Source organism: Heteronotia binoei, chromosome 14 (genome assembly GCF_032191835.1).
Source record: "Heteronotia binoei isolate CCM8104 ecotype False Entrance Well chromosome 14, APGP_CSIRO_Hbin_v1, whole genome shotgun sequence".
NCBI classification, from domain to species: domain Eukaryota; kingdom Metazoa; phylum Chordata; class Lepidosauria; order Squamata; family Gekkonidae; genus Heteronotia; species Heteronotia binoei.
In genome coordinates this window covers 22,896,964-22,919,745 of record NC_083236.1, presented here as the reverse complement: position 1 = coordinate 22,919,745, position 22,782 = coordinate 22,896,964, and the positions used below count along the sequence as shown (strand labels likewise).

The window sequence follows — 22,782 nt, the reverse complement described above, 5'->3', positions numbered from 1 at the left end:
GGATGGGCCGCGAGGTATGTTGGGGCCGCAGGGGGGGGGGGCTCCCGGTGGAGTCCTGTCTCAGCCAGGCGGTGCGGGGGGGGGCTCCCGGCGGAGGCCCGTCTCAGCCGGAACGGGACAAAGCCCCAACTTATTTCCTCAGCTCCTTTAGCCTTTCCTCATAATGCAAACACTGCAGAATACTAGAACTTGAAGACACCCAATTAAGTTGATGGATAATTTTGAAAGAGACACTTTTTTAACTGTTCTTTTTACTCAAAGGTATTAAACAGCTCGAGATCCAGCCTTCTTACAGGCAATCACTACAGCTAAATATTCAGCAATTGCTAAGTTAGTTTTCCAATCCTCATTTATGAGGAAAAATGATTTTTTTTAGATGGTAAATTCACATAACCTATTGAGACTCTCAAGTCAGTCTAGATGTCACACTCCAATAAAATACGTTATAAGGGCTCCAGCTGACCAGATCTACATTTACATACTCTGTCTGAATACTGTATATCTGTGAAAAGAATTTAATAGAGTGTGCATAAATTGTCAGATTTTTAAGTAGTTCAGGATAGCATAAAAGAAGGGAACTCCAAAGACCACCGGTGAGCATAGATGCCATGCCCCCTCAATAAGGTACTTGTTCTCTCCAAATTTGGTACTGAGGGAAAAGGGACACAAATTCCTAGAAGATTGGTCCATCAAATGGCTGTTAGCCACAGAGACTAAGTCGAACCTCTGTGTTCAGAGTACCAGGGTACCAGATTTAAGTCGAAACTCTGTGTTCAGAGTACCAGAGCAGTGGCAGAGGAAGGCTTGGCCTCTGTGCCTTGCTTGTATGTCTTTCTGGGATGTATGGTTTCCTGTTACACATGATGGAATGCTGGAGTAGATGGACCTGTTGGCATAGATGGACAACTACTGTTACACTCTTATATGATAAAAAGCACAAACGAACAGGACAAAGTAGTTGGTACTTAAAATATGTTAACATAGCTTTGTAGCAAACATGACTAAGGAAGGAGTCCCCGCCAGGTACAACCCAACTAACGTCTGAAGGAGGGCTTCTGACCATTAATCTTAATTGACTTCCATGACTTAAACTTGTCATTCTTGTTGTGCGTTGCTAATTCCATATTTCTTTTCTGGTGTAGTCCAATTAGCCCAAATGATGTAACATTACCAATTTAAAATAATGGACACGATCATTAGGAATAACTTTGTTTGTTTTTTTAAGGTTCATATCGCTCCCAGTCATTTGGTATCTTTGAAATTAATTCATTCTTTTTGAAATTTGGAGGGGAAATAAAAAAAAAATTAGGTCCTAAATTTTAATCTGAATTTACCAGCAGAAAGGAAAGGCTGAATTTTTGTTACCATACCAAACCTTTAATGGCATAATAGATTCAAATAAAAATACACAGAATATAAACATTTAAACATTTTGTTCATGTGTAGAGTTCTGCTAGATTAAGTACAGAATGTAAAATCACCAATTTTGATACTTTCTTTTTAAACTTTTTGATGCACAGACACCCTTGCACAGAAAATTTTGTTGAACTGTTAAACTCAGTATTGGTCAGCATGTTTTAAATTAATGTGTTAGTCTACAGTAAATTAATATATTTGTAATGTTTAAATATGTAAACATTTGATATATTTTTTTAAAAAGTCTATTTTTAAAAAACCTTGTTTGATGGGGTAGCCTGCAAAATGGCCGCATGCTTGGCCAGAGCTCTGGGTTGAAGCTGCTGTCATTTAGTGTTCTTGAAAACAATGGCATCTAAGTAAATATGCTCTTAAGGATTTAATTTAGTCCAGAAATTAGTCTGATCAAAAATCCATCTTTTCCCACAACTCATCCAGAGTCAAGTGTTCTTACATGTTTACTAAAAGTATTGTTCTATTTATTTATCATGTATAGTCTGCCTATCTCACTGAGAGTGAAGGCAGATTGCATAATGTTAGTCTGAAACAAGACGTCAGTATTGCACATGACATGTGAAACAATGCAAGAAATGCTAGAATTACAGAAGCAGAAATATTGCACAGTTGAGAGCAGGCCCATAATAAGATAGGATTCTTTTTAAAAATAAATAAATCTATATTAAAAACAAAGATCTTGAACTTACAAATGCACATGAGGAGCATAAAATTATATCATTCAATAGCATTGCAAAAAAATAGTCCAAAGATACGCTGCATAAAATAGCATGAACAGAGAAATAATAACTAAATATGAGCCAACCAAATAGTATACCCTGACATGCGCCTCTCAGACTTCAAGCAACTAAAAATGAAGCCAAGAATGATGTGCAGTTGGAAGGAAGAATACATTGTTCTGACACAAAATTTAAAATCAGGGCCCAGATAGATCTAAACTTGATATGAGTACTTTCTGAATTCGAAAAGTTGTGGTTCACAAAGGTCGCAATTTTATGCATGATAAATTGATCCCAAGCTTTATCATACCAGACTCTTAATGATGGCGGCAAGGGAGATTTCCATACTGAAGCAATAGTAATTCTTGCTGCCGCTATAAGTATGATGGTCAACTCTTTGTGCGAGACTGCATGAGAAGAATCATCCCACAAATTTAGGAGCATTAATTCTGGTGTCATTGAAAATGACTGTGAAGTGATTTTGGAGATTTGTTGAGTGATATCATTCCAGAACTGAGAAATAACTGGACACTCCCACCAGCAATGCAGAAATGTTCCCGGAGACCCACAATTTTTCCAACAAAGTGGACTAATATGCTGGTTTATTTGATGTAGCCATCTGGGGGAAGGGTGCGATTCTTGACATTGTTCATTGGCAGTTCTTCCTCCTCCAATAGCTCAAAAGTTCAAAAATTAACACTGCCTAATGTTAAGCTGGCTTAATGAGCTCGTGCAGTCTTTCCTCCTCGCACAGCATCCCTCCCCCTTCAATTTCAGAGGCATTTAAATAATAGCAAGAGTCTTGTGAATTCGCACACCTTTCACCCACTTCCCTTATCATTTCCTGCTCCCTTTCAGCTTCAGAGTGAATAATGGTATCATGTCTGTGCTAACAGCCAGCCCATATATCAGTTTGGGAACCTGCTTCTGACCATGGTTGCAAACCGTGTAGCTGAGCACTTTGCACCATTAGTGAAAATGACCGTGCAGATATAACGTGGGCCCTAGTTAGTTCCACAACTGAGCCCACAGACCTTTGGGTCCCGTTCAGAACACGGCTGGCTTCCTTGGAATGTCAAGGGCTACAAGCGTAGATTTAACAGTGGATACCTTGCACTTGAGCAGTATATTAGCAGAATAGAGACGTTCTGAGAAGCTTCTGTGACAATGTAACCGGGTATCTGAAGACTGCTTTGCCATGAAGCTTCAGACACAGACTTAATATAAAAGAAATTGTAACCACTTGTGGACATGATTAAATCTGTTTACGGTATCTTCTCTGAGTCACATTCCAGGAAAGAAAATATTTTTTTCTTATTCTTTTGATTTTTTTTTTTTACAGGAATCAGGAAAAGCCACAGGAACTATATTTATATTTGACTGTGCATCAAATGTTTTCATTTAGAGCTGTTGTTCAAAAAAACCTACATCTACATCTGTGACTGTTATTTGAGATTAATTTTTACAATGTATTTGATTTACTTTTTACTATTGGTGAATGAATACTATATAGTCTTCCTTTACGTCCTGGAACAAATTGTTGTCCTAATGCAATGCTTTTTGTTTGAGCTTTCGCCTGCGTTGTGTATGCATTCAAAACAATTCTCCACAGCTTATTTTCAAATACTTTAGTAACATTTTCAAAATTTAAAAAGATAAATGTAGCAGTATACTAATATGTCTAGAGTTCCAAGAAATAATGAATTTGTTTCCATTTTGCCACTGAAACCACAGCTTAGTTTAACTCTGGTTACTTTAAATCCAGGATGCAGCCTGCAAAGCAGCCCTCAGTCCTGGTTTCTGTTGGCAAGATGCCGATTTCGGCTCTTTGCCATTTCCTCCACCTTCCCCACAGAGCCTTGTCTGCTGTTTTCAACCTGTGTCCTGTTGCCCAACTAATGGAAAAGTCTCACAGAAGCACCAAATTTCGGCGACTGTCAGCATGACTTTTGCTTGGCAGGCCAGCAGCCGAAACCACAGCAAGGAAGATTAGTAGCGGAAAGCACTTTGTCAGGTCATTCTTGCTGGGTGCCTCTGTAGCAGGAGAGTGCAAAGTGGTGATGTAACCTACACACACACACACCAGTTCCAAAGGTATATTTTGTCAGTCATTAAAGAGGCACAAAGAGAGGAGGGGATTTGGAGACATCTAAGACAACTAAATAAATGTTTAGTAACCTTTGCACCACAGTCCCTTCTCCATCTTTGGTCTCTCACTCTCACATACTTGTCTCTCACCTGGCTCAAGGTCATTCCATCTTTTCTCAAGAGATGATAAAGCAGTTTCTTCAGGGCCTCTTCCAGCTTGACCCTCCAGTGCTGCCTCCTATTCCTGAGTGGAATCTCCAGCTTGTCCTCACGCAACTGAAAGGAAATCCTTTTAAGCCCATTGCAACTTGTAACCTTAAAATGACTTTCACAAAAGACAGCCTTTCCTGTTGCCATCTGCTCTTCAAGAGGGGCATCAGAACTAGCTCTCCACTTAGTGCAGATGCACCCTTCTTCCATTATTGAGCACTGCACCTTAGATACCAGGACATATATGGACACTTCTTTTGGCTGAGCTGTCCTGCAGTCTCTCCTAGACACCTGCACATACCCCGAAGTAGGTCACCTTGCTAGTCTATACCTGCCAGCGTGATACACAAAGACCATGAAGTAGTAAGGGCAAGTTGTTTACATGTAATGGTTCTTCAGATGGTCATCTGTGCATTCATACAACCCATCCAGCTTTCTCACAGAAGATTGAGTGTGGCCATGGAACTTGGCAGGAGAGGCATGACTTCCTCCTCCAGGAGCATGTGCGTTCTGTCCCATGTCCTGGGGGAGAGGAATTTTTGGTGACTGTTTTGTTGCTCTTGAAGTTTCCAAGATTGTACTCTTCTTAGATGCAAATCCCATCAGTGTGCATGCACAGATGCCCTCTTGAAGAACGATTAAATATAAGCAACGTCTTTCAAATACTTCTTGATTAAAAGGATTATATGAATCAAATTCAGTCTTGGCTCATGCCGATATTTGCACTGACTACTTTGGTTGCACTGGTTGATTCTGTCTTGGCTTAGGCTAACATTTGCATTGGCTACTTTGGTTGCCCTGTCTTCTTCAGGAAATGGATAAAAGGGAGTATGATCCTGTTTATTATCCTGTACTTCAGTGGCTTTTGATAAAATTGGACCTGTGATAATCCGTGCAGACCCAGTGACTGATCCGCACAAGCATGATGTCTTGATTCTGCTATGTGTCCAGAGTGTGATCTTGGGGTACAATTATTCCTGTGTTTGGGAACTGACATGGGATCTCAAGGAATTTATTCTGTCTCTGAAGCTTTTAAAAGACATTCTGTATTAAATTGCTTGGAGAGATCATACAGAGTCATTGAATGGGTTGTCATCAATTTGAAGATGGTATCCAGTTTCTTAAGAAGTCGGCAAAGCAAAATGTTACACTAGTTGCCTGGTCATAACCTTTAAAGCCCTATATGGCCTGGGACCTGTCTACCTTCGGGGCCGCCTCTCCCCATACATACCCTAGAAAGCAATGTGTTCAGGGTCCCAAAATCTTAAGATCCCCAGACTGAAAGAAGCTCGATTGTCCACCATCAGAGCCAGAGCGTTCTCGGTAATAGCCCCCACTATGTGGAATACCCTCCCCAAAAACATCAGGGCCCTGCGGGACCTGCCACAGTTCCACAGGGCCTGTAAGACTGAACTGTTCAGACTTGCTTTTAACGGTTATGGGGAGGTGCCAATTATTCCACAGCACCAACAGTCTCACTGAACTAACATAACTGAAACCAGAAACATCAGAATAACTAGAACACCAATGTGCATCTTGGACTTTTAATGACTTTAAAATGGAAATGATTTTGTTGTATATTTTGTTTTTAATATTTTATGTTGTTTTTATTTGTTGTTAGCCGCCCTGAGCCCATTACAGGAGGGTGGGATATAAATCTGATCGATTAAATAAATAAATAAATTTAATCTCTGGGCAGGCATCTGATCACAGTAATGAAATGGTGAGGGTTGTGCCTTCTTTTAGAGATCCAAACAGGATCTGTGGCCAAGACCACGTTTTATCTGCTTTGTCCCCTTTCCTAGTCCAGAATTTGGCTTTTGTGGTGCGCCTTCCAGTTGAACTGCTGCAGTGTATTCCAGTGGGTCATGACCCAAAAGTGGGTCAGGAAGTTGGTGGAAGTGGGTCACAGGCCACTCCCCCCCCCATGGCAGCTCCTTCCCTTTCCATCCGTCTCATTTTTTCCTCCTTGCCATCTTCTTCCACTCTTTCTTTGTAACAATAAGCGAAGATAAAAATCCATCAGGCAACTAGTAACTTCACTGTAGTAGATGGAAGGAGATGAGGGGGCTGGAGAGCAGGTGGAAGCTGTTCTGCATGCTACGTTGAGAACCTCTGGGGTACTCTATGCGGGGCTGGAAGGAAGCTCAGATGCTACATGTGGTCCACGGCACAGCAGCCAAGCTAATATTTGGTAAATGAGCTGCACAGATCATGTTACACCTGTTCTCTATACTGATTGCCAATTTGCTTCTGGGCTACATTTGAAGTAATAGTGCTTTTAAAGTCCTTGGCAAAATAAGCCCAGGAAAGATAATAAAATCTTCTCCCCTGCACTCCTTCCTATTCACTGAGGTTCACAGACCTATTAAAATTCTGCATTGCATCAGACTGGTATCCTCATGTATCCTCCCCGCCTCTGCCCCCCAACTATGGAATCAGCTGCCTGCTGATCTCTCTGGAATTCAAGCTTCGATGGTTTTTAAAAAGACTTTGAAGCCCATTCTGTTCGTTCAAGCTTTTGATGTGTAATTACATCTGCCCTTCATTGCTGCTGGCTTTGCTTTTGATTATAGAGTGCTGTATGATGGTTGATGATGGTGTTGAATGATTTGACAGTGTTAATGGTTTCAAATTGTAATTGTTTTATTATATTTAACATTTATAATCTGTAAATTGCTTTGAGAATCTCCCATTGAAAAACTAGCCATAAATTATAAAAAATATATTAAAATCATTTATTGGGGTCGAATCCACACCCAGTGGGTGACAGTGGCAGTAGCTGCTGGGTGTCTTGCCCACTTAGAGGAAGGCATAAGACCCACGGGGAATTACTCTGTGCTCATTATGGGTTTGTTTATATTTTATTTGCTTCATTTATGCCCGACCTTTTTCCCTGATGGGGATCCAAAGTGAGTAACAACATTCTCTTCACCTCCATTTTATCCACACAACTCTGTAGGGTAGGTTTGTCAGAGACTTTGATTGGACGAAAGATCACCCACTGAGCTTCCTTGGCAGACTGGAGATTTGAACCAGAGTTTTCCAGATCTTAATAGAAATTCAATAAATAAATAAATAAAGTGCTCCTACCACTACATCATGCTGGCTCTTGCTACACACACTGGCTATATTTTACAATCCTGTGTCTGGCAGGCTTTTGTAAGCATTTTCAGCGATTTCTTTGAACAAGGGACTCTGTCTGGACTCAGTTGACTATAGCGTGTTCTAATCTCCTTTTGTTCAAACACTTTCATCCTGGTTATCTCCATTTGATCTAAACACCTACACTTGGTAAAGAGCATGTTCAAATAATGCTCTTTGGACTGTCATTCCGCTCTCTTTCTATTCCTTCCTTTTTTGTTTGGCAGAAAGCAACAAGGAATCTTGAGCATTGAACTTTATGAGCAGAAACAGCACATTTAGCATGAGCTGCCCTGTCACAGATTGCCTGTTGGTATCGTGCACACATGTGAGAGTTCACCAGAGGGCAAGGTGAAATGAGATTAAAAACGAACAATTTTATATGCAAATACTTTGCTCATACTAGGGGAGCAATCATGTTAGAGAGTTGCAGCTGAAACAATATAATCTAACATTTTAAATATTAACTAGTATAAATATTAATTAAATATTACTTTAAAGTGTTAATTTGCATATTAACATACATTTTCATGAGCCAGAGTCTCCTTCATCAGATGCAGTAAGCCTGACATTCAGTCAGCAGATATATTTACACATAAAGAGAGCCACAAACAGGAGAACTGAGAGGCTGATATTTGCTGGATATTTCCTGACTGGTGTGTTACAGTGCATCACTGCAGTACAATGCAATGCACCTCTGTGCTGTGCCTAGCTCACACAAGCTCATACACCTAAATTTTGTTAGTGTCCAACAGGAATATAGTATCTGGTTTGCATTTTACGACAGTAACGACATTTTTCAAGTTCAAGTCAGTGTAGAAAAGAGTTTCAAGGAATACTTTTCCAAATCTTTTTTCCAAACAAATTTAGGTTGTGTCTCTTCCCCCACCCATGCATGCCCATATTCTTCAGTAACTGGCTGAAATTATTTTAGCAAATGTTTCCTGTCTCTGCATACCAAACCATTTCCCAAAATGTTTTACATAAACCCTTCCTTTAATTTCTCCCTAAAGATTTTGAGATTTTTTTTTTTTAAAATGTGGTTCTGAGAGGGGATCCTCCTTTTGAGATCAACCATGAGAAAACTACTTGGGAGAGCTGCAGGCGGCTCTGGCAAAACCATTTTACAGAATGGTTTTGACGTCGCTTGTTCAGGCCTTTCGTTCTGTTTGTGAACAAATTCTGCTCTTAAACTGTAAATCTGTTTTGTTAACTTCTCAAGAGTTTGAGCTGAACAACTTAAAACTGTTTTGCCTTTCCTGGGTTCTTTTTTGCACCAAAGGACACAGTAACTGTCATGCAGATAGACCAGCGGTAGACAGGCCCAGCACCCATGCTGAATGGCAGAATATTCAGACCATTTTACTCAGTCTCTGGCAGTTTCTGGTGTTACCTGGCAAGTACAGTTTTTGTCTCCATCGCCTTTTGCCATTACATCAACAACTCGAGAGGCCAGTGTTACATTTTTTGGCACCCAGATTGCCTGTCTGTGTCTGGAAGCATCCTGTTCTTTTATGTACGCACTGAGAGTTCATGCAGACTGTACTTTTTAAAATATTTGTTGGTACATGTGTGTGCCGACATAAGTCCTAAAATAGACACAAATTGAAAATCACAGCAGCTGTTTTTGTGGCCAGAAAATTGGTAAGCGTTTTCTGTACTCATCGCAGGAGTTGCTGCTGCAGTCTTCCTTGTACTCCAGAGCCAATCTAGACATTATTTTGTTCTTAAGAGCAAGCCGTTCACGTGAGAAATGATAGTCACATCTTCATCAGCTGCAGTGGTGCTAGTGGTTAGTGGTCTGGCTTGGATCTGGGAGACTGGGGTTTGAAGCCCCACTTGTGCCATGGATGCTCACTGGGTAGCCTTGGGCCAGTCACACTCTCTCAGCCTAACCTACTTCTCAGGGTTTTCGTGAGGACTTATTTAGGAAATTTATAATACGTTGCTTATCCAGCAGGCTGCTTTGGGTCTTTGTCAAGGAGAAAGGAAATGAAAGGTCCCCTGTGCAGGCACCAGTCGTTTCCAACTCTGGGGTGACGTTGCGTTCACAGTGTTTTCCCGGCATACTTTTTTACGGGGTGGTTTGAAGAAGAAGAAGATATTGGATTTATATCCCGCCCTCCACTCCGAAGAGTCTCAGAGCGGCTCACAATCTCCTTTACCTTCCTCCCCCACAACAGACACCCTGTGAGGTGGGTGGGGCTGGAGAGGGCTCTTCACAGCGGCTGCCCTTTCAAGGACAACCTCTGCCAGAGCTCTGGCTGACCCAAGGCCATGCTAGTAGGTGCAAGTGGAGGAGTGGGGAATCAAACCCGGTTCTCCCAGATAAGAGTCCAGACACTTAACCACTACACCAAACTTGCCATTGCCTTCCCCAGTCATCTACACTCCCCTCCCCCACCAGCAAGCTGAGTACTCATTTTACCGACCTCGGAAGGATGGAAGATTGAGTCAGCCTCGAGCCAGCTACTTGAAAACCCAGCTTTTGCCGGTGATCGAACTCAGGTCATGAGCAGAGCTTAGGACTGCAGTACTGCAGCTTTAACACTCTGTGCCATGGGGCTCTTTGTCAAGGAGAAAAGTGGGGTATAAATATATAATACATCCAAATCTATGAGGCCTGTTCTTATTTTTCCATAATAATTAAGGTTCCTTCAGGTTTGTTTTATTCTATTTATTTAAGTTTTCTTCCCCTTTGATGCAGGGGATATTGACCACAGTGTTCTTTCAGGATCCTTTTGCTCTTCAGATTCTTTTCTCATTCCAGTGACTCAAAACTTGTTGATTTTTTTTTAACATAATGATTGTAAATTTTAGGAGATAATCCTCTAGTAACATGCCCTCGCTCCATCAAAAGGCATTCCAGTCACCTTGAAAATTGGTAGATGCTAAAAATGAAAAGCATAAAATATAACAGCTTGGCTGGGACGGGAACTGTCAGACACAAGCAGGCAAGGTGGAGGATGGGTTCAAGTTTTCAGCCCCCTGCACCTTTAAAAGAAATCAGACCCACCCCACATGTACACATTAATAGGACAGACGTGAAGAGCGGATATGGCTGTCAACCTCATATATAGTTTGGGTCTGACAGACCCCAAGAAATATTAGTAAAAAAGAGATATGGGAATGATTCAGTTGCCTTCAGTTATTGTTGCAATGTGGCAGCAAAGGAACTGACAATTGTCTTCCAATTCCTTCACACACAATTAAATGTGTACCCTTCTGTATCATCACATCAACACGTGGCAAAAAATGAGGGGAAACCTTATCTTTTCAAAAGTCACATAATACGTACTTAGTAATATTACCAGAGAAGTTTCAGAATTTGTACTCCCAGTGACCTTGGTAGAGTTGGGAGTACAGGATAAAATAATCAGTATAATTCACAGGACATGTAGTTTACCTGTTGCTGCTGTTAACACTGAAGAGAGAACCAGATTCATGAACAGGAATAGAGCTAGGTGTTTATAAGCTCTCATGTTTTGTAAGGCCCTTATGTAGTCAATCATGTGATTGTCTTCTTTCCCAGCATCAAAGGCTGCTCGATATTCTGAACAAGGAGCGTGAAGCATTAAAGGAGAAAATAGAAGAATCCTTGATGCAGCAGTCGCAGGAATATAAGGTACTTTGTATGACGCCTGAGGCCCTTAGATTATTGATGGCAGAAGGTTATCGTAAGGAGAAGAGTTTCTCCCATTGCTGAGAAGAAACTTTTTTTACAGCCTAGAACAGTGGACAAGATGGGAAGGAGAGGGAAATGCTATGTCTGAGACATCAGCTTATGGATATGGCAAAAGTAGAAAAATTGAACCATACAAATGTGATCACTCAAGACAGAGCAAGATCTGGAGTTTTCTGGTGTACGTAGTATTCTTCTTAACTTACACTGACAGAGCAACCAAAAAACACCCAAGTTAATGAGACTAAGTGGGTGATTAGACGGCCAGCTCAGGGCAGCATCAAGCCATTCCAAAGAGAGCCAACTGGAAAAGGAGCAGACCAGAAGTCTCCAGACAGTACGTGGCCCGCCTCCAAAACAGGGACGGGCTGTGTGCGCCCTGGAGGGGCTCCCAGAGCAATCGTGCGCCTTTCAGTCGCTCCCCAGGCACTTTCCAAACAGCCAGGGCAGTGCCTTGAAGCCGCCTCGGAAATTACAAAGTGGTGCCTTTCTGGGGCATCTTTGAGTCGGTGTCAGGATGGGGATGGCAGGCAGATGTGCGCATGTGGATGCGCTTTTTTGATCCACCTGCCTCTTGTCCCGGGGTAGTTTAAAACGCCTGTCTGTTATCACCCAGTTTGTCCCTGACTAACCTTTGCCTCTCCTGATTACAGCAGCACCCTGTTCAAAAATATTTTATTTTTCTCTCCGCTTGCTGATTAAGGTTCCCTAGAAGGATTTACCTCAATTAATTCTGTCCTGTATTTCATAACTGGGGGGGGGGGGGGGAATCACAGAAAGGTATTAAGAATCTTAAACTTACCGAGGGGATTGATTTAGGGGGATAGAAATGTTGGCCTGAAGCAGCAGAACAAAGTTGGAGTCCAATTATGGCACCTTTAAGATCAACAAAGTTTTACTCCGGTTTTAAGCTTTCACGTGCATGCAGAAGTGTGCATGCGCACGAAAGCTTATACCCAAAGTAAAACTTTGTTGGTCTTAAAGGCGTCACTGAACTCAGACTTGTTGAGAGTTTAGGAATACGTCTTTGCACTCCTTAATCTGTTTTATTTTGGTTTGTATTTGCAGGAAATTCTGGAAAAGTGCATGGCAGATGAAAGGCAAAGGAATAGCGAAGCTTTGGCCGCAACTGCAAAGGTACCTCTGGTGCTGAAAGAGCAGCTGAAGCCCAGTTTAAAGCTGTTCGTTATGGCTGTGTTCAATATTGTTGCTTTTGATTTTTAGTGTCAAAAGTAAGGTGATTTGAAAGACGAGCCATTTTTCAGTACAGCAGGGCAAGGGCTGAAATTTAGGTCTGGTCATAAAAACCTTATCTCCACCCCCATTGGACCAGAAGTTAAAATTTTCCACCATGCTCCATTCTTGGTAAAGTTATCGTCTAGATCATTTGTAATTCTAGGAAATCTCCAGGCCTCACCTGGAAGCTGGTAACCCTACATGTGTGGTGGGCATTGTTGCCAAATGGGAGTAATATTTCATGATCTGCTGAAGTTGTTTTTAGCCCATGAAAATTTATGCCCTAATCTCTTCAGAAACAGAATATGCTCTGTCAATAGCCAGCAGAAATTGCTGTTATTGCATTCGGTCACTTTCCTGCAGAAAGAACCTCAGTACCTAAGGCAACTTGCAGTTATATATAAATATACACGAGGGATACAATAAGTACTGCAAAGTGAATGCTAGATTCAACAAGAAAACAGCAGTTAAAAGTTTACATTTTTCATTTATCCCTCCAGTAATTTTAGCTGGTATTGACAGCTGACATCATGGCACAAAAGCCAGAAGCCTTGGGTGGCAAGTAATTTAACTCTGGCTCAACAAGTATGTTATTGAAAAATAACACCGACAAACCAACTCTGTTTTCAGAAACAGCTGAAAATAAAACAGAGGGCCTCTTCTCGCAACCATTTTTTTTTTCCACATGACAACAGAAAGTTTAATCCAGCCTGTGCCGGGCCATGTGTAGGACAGGTTGGCTCAAGCTGAAGCCGCTCAGGACACGTTGAAACAATTCAGAGGGAGAGGCCTGCTTTTTACAAGCAAGTCCCCATCATGGAAAATTAATAGCTGTTGCACACTAAGGGAATGATTGTCTTTTTAAATAGCATTCCTATTGTCTTGGATCGACTTGGTATTGTTCTGTCTAGAAGTCAGCAGGCTATACTTCTGCTCTATTTATTTTTGTTCGTGCCAATTCGGATGGCAATTAGACTACTTCTGGAGAGGTAGCTGGTAATTTAAAGTCCACCTGAAGCCTTCCAAGGTGCTGGCCTTTTCGACTAGTATCACTTTCAAACTGGTGAGCTAAAAGCCACTGGGACGCATTGTATCCAGTGGACCTTAACTAAATGTAGTAAAGCTGCAGATCTGTGTGCAGAGTGGGCCTTATGTCCGAGTAAGTACATATATTGTTGGGCTGTAAATGCTTTACCGGCTGTTATCTGCTTGTACTCGCTGTAAAGATTGAAAAAGAAGACGTGCAAGCTGCCGTTCTGATAGCAGTGAAAGAAGAAAGAGAGAATCTGGAAAAGCTTCACGCAGAAGAAAAGGAACGTTGGCAAATCGAGCGAAGCAAAGATCGCGAAACGATCGCTCAAGCAGTTGAGGATTCAATGCAAGAGCACAGGCAAAGTAGTCAGGTTAGTGCATTTTACCTTCCTGTTGACTGGCCACATACATTCTGTATCACATCGACTGCTTCAGATATGTCAGGAACCAGATGCTTGTTAAATGACAAAGTTACCCACGTGTTCATTTTCTGAGAAGGTTTCAGCAATACAGCATGCTACTGTTCATGTGCTCTGATCAAGAGATTCGAGTGAATCATTTCCTTATTCCCTTAGTGGAGGAAATCCAACTAATACACACATCAGGAACATAACACATTACTAACATTCTTTAAAATGAGTGGTTAAGCCATTCCAGATGGGAATATTCCATTGGAGACCTTGCACTTGGGAAATAGTATTGCCAGGTTAGGATATTGGCTTTTATTATCCTTCCCTTTCATATCTCTGTTTCATTAAGAGGTAGGGGGCCATAGCGTCATGGTAGAGCAAGCAAACACTTTGTACACAACAGGTCCAGTCAAAGGATGCTGAAAGAGCTCTACTTGAGACTGGCGCACCTGTCCCTCGGAGTGGATAATGCTGGGTAAAGATGGTAAAAGGTAGCTCCATAAAAAGGTCCGTTTAACCTCAAGTGCGAATGGCTTGAAAGGTTAATTCACAATACTTTAGCATTCCTTCCTGATTAGCCATTAACTTTTATTTGGCTTTCTCCTTGCTTGCAGTCTAACAGGGATGATGTCTGGTGGCTGGATTTGTGCAGCAGCAGTTCATGGCCCCTTCCTTTTTTCCTGCTGCTCCTCTGCCAGAGGGAAGCTACTGGAGCCAGAGACCACCGGAGCATGAGAAGCCCCTGCTCCTGATTGCTGATGCCACTTGCTCATTTCAGTAGCAAGAAGCCAAGCTATGGAATACCAGCTGAGGGTGGCTTCCCCTCTCTCTCTTCTGGTTCCTTGGCTCCTTTAGGATTGAGGAGTTCAGATAGCATAAGGGAGCCAATGCAATAGTATTAGGATTAGTACTATTAATTGAAACTTCAAGATTATTTAAATTCAAAATGTTATATATTTTAAATTTGTACTGTACTCTTCTGGACAGCTCTTTTGAGAGTTCATAACCATGTCATAGTTTCATCAACCATGCTGGTCTGCAGGAGAAGAGCACAATTCAGTTCCAGTAGCACCTTAAAGACCAACAAAATTTCAGGGTAAAAGCTTTCAAGAGTTCAAAGAAGTGTTGACACTTGAAAGCTGATACTCTGGAGATCTTGTTGGTCTTTAAGGTGCTGCTGGACTCAAATCTTGCTGTGCATTTCTCCTGAATTACTGCTTTCATTTTTGAAATAATGACAACGAAGTGAGGTCAAAAACTCTTGCGAGGAATGGTCATTTTAAGAGATGGGATGACTTCCTTAATGTGAGATTCGTGGGGAATTTTAGCATAAATAGAGCACATCTTCCTGAGCAAGTTTGCTTTAATAGCATTTTTGTTGCAGTTTCTTTGAAGTTAAACCACATTTTCTGCAAGATTGCAAAGATTGGTCATGTGTTTGAAGTCAAGGAAATCAAGTGCAGATGCACTGCTGAGGATTGGACATTTTATGGCATGTCTGTTTGGGGTATTTTACCTAGTCTGAACTGCAGATCTCAACCTGGTATCCAGAGTATCCCAGAACTGTAAACTCTAGGCCTGCTGTTCACACAGAGATGGAGTACTCATTTCTGTGCTGTATTATATTGTAGATTTAGGATTCATATTATGGAATTGGGGGGGGGGGGGAATCTCTGTACATAGAAAAGTGGCGTGTTCAAGAAAAGGCTAGTCTAAAATCTGTCTCCTTGACGTCATTTTATTTATTATTAATCTACCTGTCAGATTTACATCTTGCTTCCCTGAATGGGCGGTTAACAGCATATAAAATATATCCAATAAAAATAGTACAAAAGATCCAATAAACAAACTTTTAAAATATAAAACAATTAAAAATTTGTCCTGGTTTTCTGCATACAGAGAATTCTTTTTTAAAATGGAAGACCATTCGGTCACTCAATGCTGGAAGTGACAGAGTCCCGTCATAAGTTTATCCAGGGCTTTTTTGTAGAAAAAGCCCAGCAGGAATTCGCCTATTAGACCACACTCCTGATGTCACATTGTTTCAAGCAGGAACTCATTTGCATATCAGGCCACACCAAGCCAATAGGGACTGTGTTCCTGCTCAAAAAAAGCCCTGAACTTACCACCTCAATGGGAATTAGACCTAGAATACATCTAAGGTAGTCAGTAGGACTGGAAGGTAGTATGGGAAGTGAGCTGGCTGGTCACCAGGTTCCCTTGATGTCTAAGACATGCTGTCAGTTAGAGGACAAAAGTACAAATGGCCACCTTAAAATTAAGCGCACTCACAGGGAAGGAAAGCCAAATCAAACCTAGTAGAATTTCAAAGTGAAGGAAGCTCACAATCAGGGTGCTAGGCTGTTAATACAATGCAGCCAACCCCAAGGTACATATATCAGCTGTCTTATGTAATGAAATTTCCTGTTCTAGTGGCTTGAGGTGTCTGTGCTTCTGTTTGCCAAGTAACTTAATAAATTGGAAATATTGTTCTGTGGGGAGACATAAATATGACAGAGATAAATGATATTGGATCACCAGGGGAATATTGGAGCTATTTATAAAAAAATACAGTATCTGCCGCAGATGTATAGTATAAGTAAATCCAAAAAAGACTGTTTGTTTCCTTGAGCAAGGTATGCCGGCATTTCCATTTCAGACATGTGTTATCCAGGTGGATAAGCGCAAATTATAAAAGGAGACCTATTTTAGTCAAAGGAAGGCCTTTGCATAGCTGCCTCATTTTTTTGGAATGTAATATGAGTGAAAGAAGCATGACTTCCTAACGAAAGTAGAGTTCTGATTACAGCAAGACGCTTGTAGTTTCCTCAGTGGCTTTATGATCTTTATACCACATGCTGAAATGTCATTGGTGTGGAAGTTGCATGCTGCGCAGGCAGGATGGTGTCCTGGCAGTGTTCCACTGTTTTTGTTCTATCTTTAGTATCTTGCTTATATTTGACATGGCTCTTTTAATGCACAGGCCAAGTCATATATATAGCAAATGTCAGACTAAATCCTTTGAGGATTCTTCCTTTAACTTGGTTTTTTTTCAATTTAGGAGCATTTTTAAGCCATCATCTGAAAAGGATAAAATTTGCAATAAAATACTATAGACCACATTTTTATTTGTTTATGCTTAAAGGGGGGGAAATCATCATTCCACTTCTTTAATATAAAATCTAGACCTTATTAAATCTGGAAGCAGGGGCATACCTCCTTTCAAAGAATGGAAAATATGTGAGTTTGCAGCCTGGGCATATGCACAGTTACTCAAAAGTAAGCTCCTCTGAGTTCAGTGGGACTCCCAGGTAAGTGTGATAGGACTTTTGTGACTAAACATGTTTTATAGCACAGCTTAGTTTGAGTGGGTTATAGTTACTGCCATCCAAATCCTTCTTTTTTAATTTCCAAAGTTATCAAAAAAACTTTGAATCTAATGTACAAGCTTATAACAGTGTTGCTAGATTACTTTGAAAATATTACGGTTTTGTGCATTTGTGCATATGTTTGACTGAGAAACTTAATCAGTAGATCAACCCAAGAAATCTGGAGAAAGTACTTGAATACAGAATCAGCTCTGACCAAAGTGGGCACAGGTTTGTATTTCAAGAGGCACAGCCACTGTTCCCTTGTAAATGGCTGTGTCGTATAACTAAAGTAGCATTGGTGTAGGGCTGTGACTCAGTGGCTCAGCATCTGCTTGGCGTGCAGAAGGTCCCAGGCTCTGGCCCTGGGATCTCCAGTAGAAAAAGACCTTCTGCAAGTCTGAGTAGACAGTACCAGCTTTGATGGGCTGATTCAGTATAAGGCAGCTTCATGTGTTCATGTGTTTGTATATCGCTTCCTCCACTTGATATGTGCCAGAAATCCATATGACAGATCATATTGAACTGTACATTTTTGAGATTTAGTTTGGAGCAAATGGGCCTTTAAAAATCTTGACATTTCTAATTTAGTTGGAAAAAATTAACTTTCATCTTGTATATTTCATTCCTTGTTTCTGGTTCTTCACCATTTTGCCTTTTGCAGCCTCCAGGTTTTAGCTGTATATTAGAATCTAGGCTTGCCAGTCCCCATGTCCAGGTGGGGGATGCCCCACGTTTTCAGGCTCCTCCATGCCCCAAAAGCCACCATGTGCCTTCAAACCTCGGCAGGTTTAAAAGAGGCTTGCAACAGTTCGTGTTTCTGAATGTGCGTGTGCACCTTTAAATCTGGCAAGAGGAAAGCTGCAGGGGGGTGGGACGAGCAGACAGAGCCACATGGCTCTCAGTCCCTCTGTTTGTTTGGAGGAAAACTCCATGCCCCTAGACTGTGTTTTTCTTTTCCTTTTTGTCTGAAGAAGCTATATTCAGCCAACATGAGTAAATGGTTATATTCAGCAATGTGAGTAAATTGCCTCAGTGAGATCACAAAAGTGTGTGCTTGCTAACTGTGTTTATTTTGGCTGCTTTGCGAGAGTGTGTGAGTGTGTGCTGACTTACATTTAGTTGAAGTTTAGCTGCTGGGGAACAAGGAAATGAAGACTGTATTCAGGGGAACTGCACTGCTGTTATTCTTATTTATTTTAGGGAATGGGAAAGTCTCTTGGCTCCACCCCCAAAGTCTCCCAGATCCACCCCTAAAGTTGCCAGATATTTTCTGAGTAGGACCTGGCAACCCTATTAGAATGAGGGGCCAATATGTACATGACCTTTTTGTGACTGTCTAGTTGACTACAGTAATATCGATGCAGTAGTTAGTAGCTTGAAATGAAGAGGGTGACATATTTCTGTCATTCCACTTCATAATTTTTTATGCAGGTTGGCTGTCTGCGGTATTTTATTCCATCTGTCTTTGATTGATCATAAAGTATTTCTGAAATTTCAGGATCAGCACACACTTAATTTACTTTTTCTGCAGACTTCCATTCCTTCTAGTTCATGGAAATTCCTAACACCTCTTCTCAGATTAGCCATATGCAAAAGCAATCATGTGTGTTGAAACAGTGCATCGTTTTTGAATGTAAATTCTTGTGTACAAGTGCATTAATGTCTCTCTTTTCAGTAAGCTTCCTTCCTAGGCCTAATGTGCAATTCCTGTCTCAGCCAACTTGTCATGCATAATAACTGGGGGGGGGGGGGGGGCATGCATTCTAATGCCCTTCAAAAAGAAAGCCAGCCATTACAGTGGGCCAGAGCTTTATAAAGAGGAGACATTAATTATCAAATTAAAAACGCAGGGCCCATGAAGTTTTGAGGGAATCTCACCTCACTGATCCTTCTCCCCACACTGTCCCTGCTTTCCCTCCTTCCCTAACTCTACAGCCACTGCAGCTTTTGTCCTGAAATCTTAAGAGGAAATCTTGCAGTATCTTTGCATTTTCAACTTTCTAAAAGTTTTATTTCCCCTTTTTTAAATATAATTTAAGATTTTCCTCCAAACTAGCAGTTTCCCCTCCAGGTTTGCAGAAATATCCCCTTTGTCTGTCCATGGCCCCAAGGGGTGGGTTTGTTTTTGGTTTTGTTTTAATCTGCACTGCTGGGCTAGGTTCAATATTTGGATAAGTGGTGTGGGAATAGTTTGTTAGCAACTATTATCCATGAAATGGAATCTGTATTCAGTCTCCAAATACCACTTGTAGAGGGAGAAGCAAAATGGAGGGAAGATTATTGCCTTCAGGTCTTGCTTAGGGTTTATTCTGCAGGCATTTTGCTGGCTAATATTGGAAACAGTTTGCCAGACTAGATGACCCCTTATATCTTAAGGGGGAGCAGAAATCTGTTGGAATTTACTGCTTGCTTCATAATGGCTGCAGGAGAACAGCCAGTTGACACCTCTTGTAGTAACTGAAATCGGCTGATAGGATTCACACTGGAAAACTGATTTTGTTATGTGTGTGAACACATACAAAAATGATCCTTTCTCTTAGCTTTCCAGAATGCATTCTGTCACTGTTTTTCCCTAGAGACCTCAAAGCCTGGCAGTGTGCAACAAATGAATATAAGACCACATAGCACAGAAGAATAGATGCTTTTGAGCTGTGGTGCTGGAGAAGAATCTTGAGAGTCCCTTGGACTTCAGGAAGTTCAAATCAGTCAGTCCTAAGGGAAATCAACCCTGACTGTTCCCTGGAAGGTCAGATGCTGAAGCTCAAATACTTTGGCCACCAAATGAGAAGGGCTCACTGGAGAAGACCCTGATTCTGGGAAAGACAGAAAGCAAAAGAAGAAGGGGACGGCAAAAGATGAGATGTCTGGACAGTGTTACTGATGTAACTAACACAAATTTGAGCAGTCTTCAGAGGATGGTAGAAGACAGGAGGGCCTGGCATGACTTTGTCCATGGGGTCGCAAAGAGTCGGACTCGACTGTGCGACTGAACAAGAACAACAAGCCCCGTCTGTATTGGAAGGCAAACCCAGGCCCTTTTACTTGCTTGACTGTGCTTTTGAATATTTATATGCATCTCTGTTCGCAGCTGCAGGGGATTAGGTATGACAAGAAAGGGATCAGGATAATGGGCTGGAAGGAACCCCAGTTGACAAGAAAGAACACTGATGCATTAATGTACGCAAATGCATGCTTAAAAATTGCCCGGTGTCTCAGTGTGCACAGTTGCTCCCGCTTGCTTCAAAAGGGAAGGGGAATAATGTTAATAAATGGAAGCAGGAAACTGAGCATGGGCAGGCGTTCTTACCAAGTTTGGGAATCCAACCTGAAGAATGATAAATTCCTAACATATTGGTGCCACTCCGTAAGCAGAACAATGTGATTTGAAACCACACATCTCAGGGAAATTTAAAGCAAGGGAGTTGAAGAAACACCCCTGTTGATATATAGTGTGAGCCATGAACATTATGTGTTGGCCAGGCAAAAGGCTTATGCCCAGCAATTCCCAAAGTATGTTTAGACACTAAAACGGAAATATTTAGAAAGACAGAAATGTGAGAGCTTCAGCTTGTTATAGCCATAACAATTTCAGTAGATTTTAATGTAGGCAGCTCTTCTCATGACTTAAGATTTATGTTAACAGTTCTCTTGTGTAGCCAAAAATTTAGCATTATTTAGGTTCTAGTAATGTATATAAGCATGGGTATTCGAAATCTAGACATTGAAGGGACATGTTCAATTTTTACAGCTCCAGTTTTCAATAGTAAGGTTCTACAACCCATCTCTGTGTGTCTTGTGCCTTGGGTAGGATAGTCCAGGCTAGCCCAGTCTCATCAGATCTTGGAAACTAAGCAGGGTCAGCCTTGGCTAGTATTTGTATGGGCAGCCTCCAGTGAATTCCAGGGTTTGTTCTGATGTGGAGTCAGACAATGGCAAATCACCTCTGAAATATCTCTTGCCTTAAAAACCACCAAGTCTAACTCGCCACTTAGTGGTACATAACGCTAAAAGAGCTAGAGCTTCTGGCTGCAAGACAATATTAGGATCTCCTGGTTATACTACACACACTGGCATATGTTAATTATTACTATTTCTTGCCTTGAAAACCCTGTAGGGTTGTGACTTATAAGCATTTGATACACACACACACACACACACAGAATAAGGCCCATTGTGAAGAAAAATACAACAGCCTCTAGAAAGAGGGTCTGAAAAAGTGCCCCTCCACCCACTCAAATTAAGGCATTCACTCCCCCCCCCCCACCTCCAGGGGAACTGATCTCAGCCATCTGGAAAGCAGTTGTAATTCTGAGTGATCTTCAGCCCTCACCTTGAGATTAGCAACAGTGGTTCCCCAGGAGGAAATGGCTGGTATGGAGGGTGGAGTGTACAGCATTGTACCTGTCTGAAGTCCCACCCCTTCTCAAACTCCACCCTCTCCAGGCTCCACCCCTTAAATCTCCAGGAATTTTCTAATCTGGAGTTGGCAACACTATCTTCTTCCCTTTACCATTCCATTGCCTCCTCCCTCCCTGCAGCCTCTACCTAGGAAAAGGACAGTCTTTCTCTACATTGGGGAATAGGGAGGAGCCCTCAGCCAATCAAGGGAAAGCTTTCTCTGGCTCTTTCCATACTCCTCCCTTCTGTAGCCAGTTGAGGGGATGCTTTCTCTCCTCTGCGAAGCAGTGCAACAGGCAGCTCAGCCAGAAGGGAGAGCCAGAAACTGCCAGAACCAAGGCTGGTTGCTGTTTACTGACAGAATTGACTTGGCTGGCAAGCAACAGCCACTCAGGAAGGAGAGCGGAGCGGACTCAACCAGTGGCATGCAAGCACTCTTGATTGATTGCTTAATGGGCCAAAGGTTGATGTACCGCATCCTCAACCAATGGGAGAGCTCTGTTTTGCCAAGATGAAAGGACTTTTATATATATAAGATCTAGGGATAGAGAGATGAATACTCAGGGAATGTGTTCAATTTTAAAAGCTAATAAGAAATTTATAGGGTTTGGTTTTTTTTAAAAAATCCTCACAGCTTTGAGTAACAAAGACACTTTATGATTTTCACCCATTTGGAAGTGAGTATATAGGTAATCAACAAATGCATTGTGCTGTGCTTGGGAACACACTGGCCAGTTAAGGAGAGTTTTTCTTAATGAAGGAAGCCGTTAAATTATGTAGGTTGACAGGTTTTTCTTCTTCTGAAAAGACCCCTGCCTTTCTCCTGAGCTTGGAAGAGGATATAAAAATTTTCCAGACTTCATGCTGACTTTGAAAGGGATCTCAGCCTTACACAATGGCACGCTGGCTCTCATATATTTTGTAGTGGTATTAAAAAGCAGCAGCAATTAACAAAAATCAGTAAAATCAAAACTCATAAGAAGAGGAGTTGATGTATCAACAGGGAGTCACCTACTTAACTTTTGAAGCTGGAGCACTTGGAAAAGAGACTCAGATGACTA

General features: G+C 41.5%; 1 protein-coding gene across 1 annotated transcript in view; it reads left to right on the top strand.

Annotated features, from left to right (window-relative positions):
- Positions 1-22,782, top strand: part of CCDC91 (coiled-coil domain containing 91) — a 132,272-nt gene that overhangs the window by 82,465 nt on the left and 27,025 nt on the right. Inside the window, exons 9-11 of the mRNA XM_060253613.1 lie at positions 11,125-11,217; positions 12,343-12,411; positions 13,737-13,913. Of these exons, the coding sequence (XP_060109596.1) occupies positions 11,125-11,217; positions 12,343-12,411; positions 13,737-13,913 (339 nt within the window). The remainder of the gene's footprint in view (positions 1-11,124; positions 11,218-12,342; positions 12,412-13,736; positions 13,914-22,782) is intronic.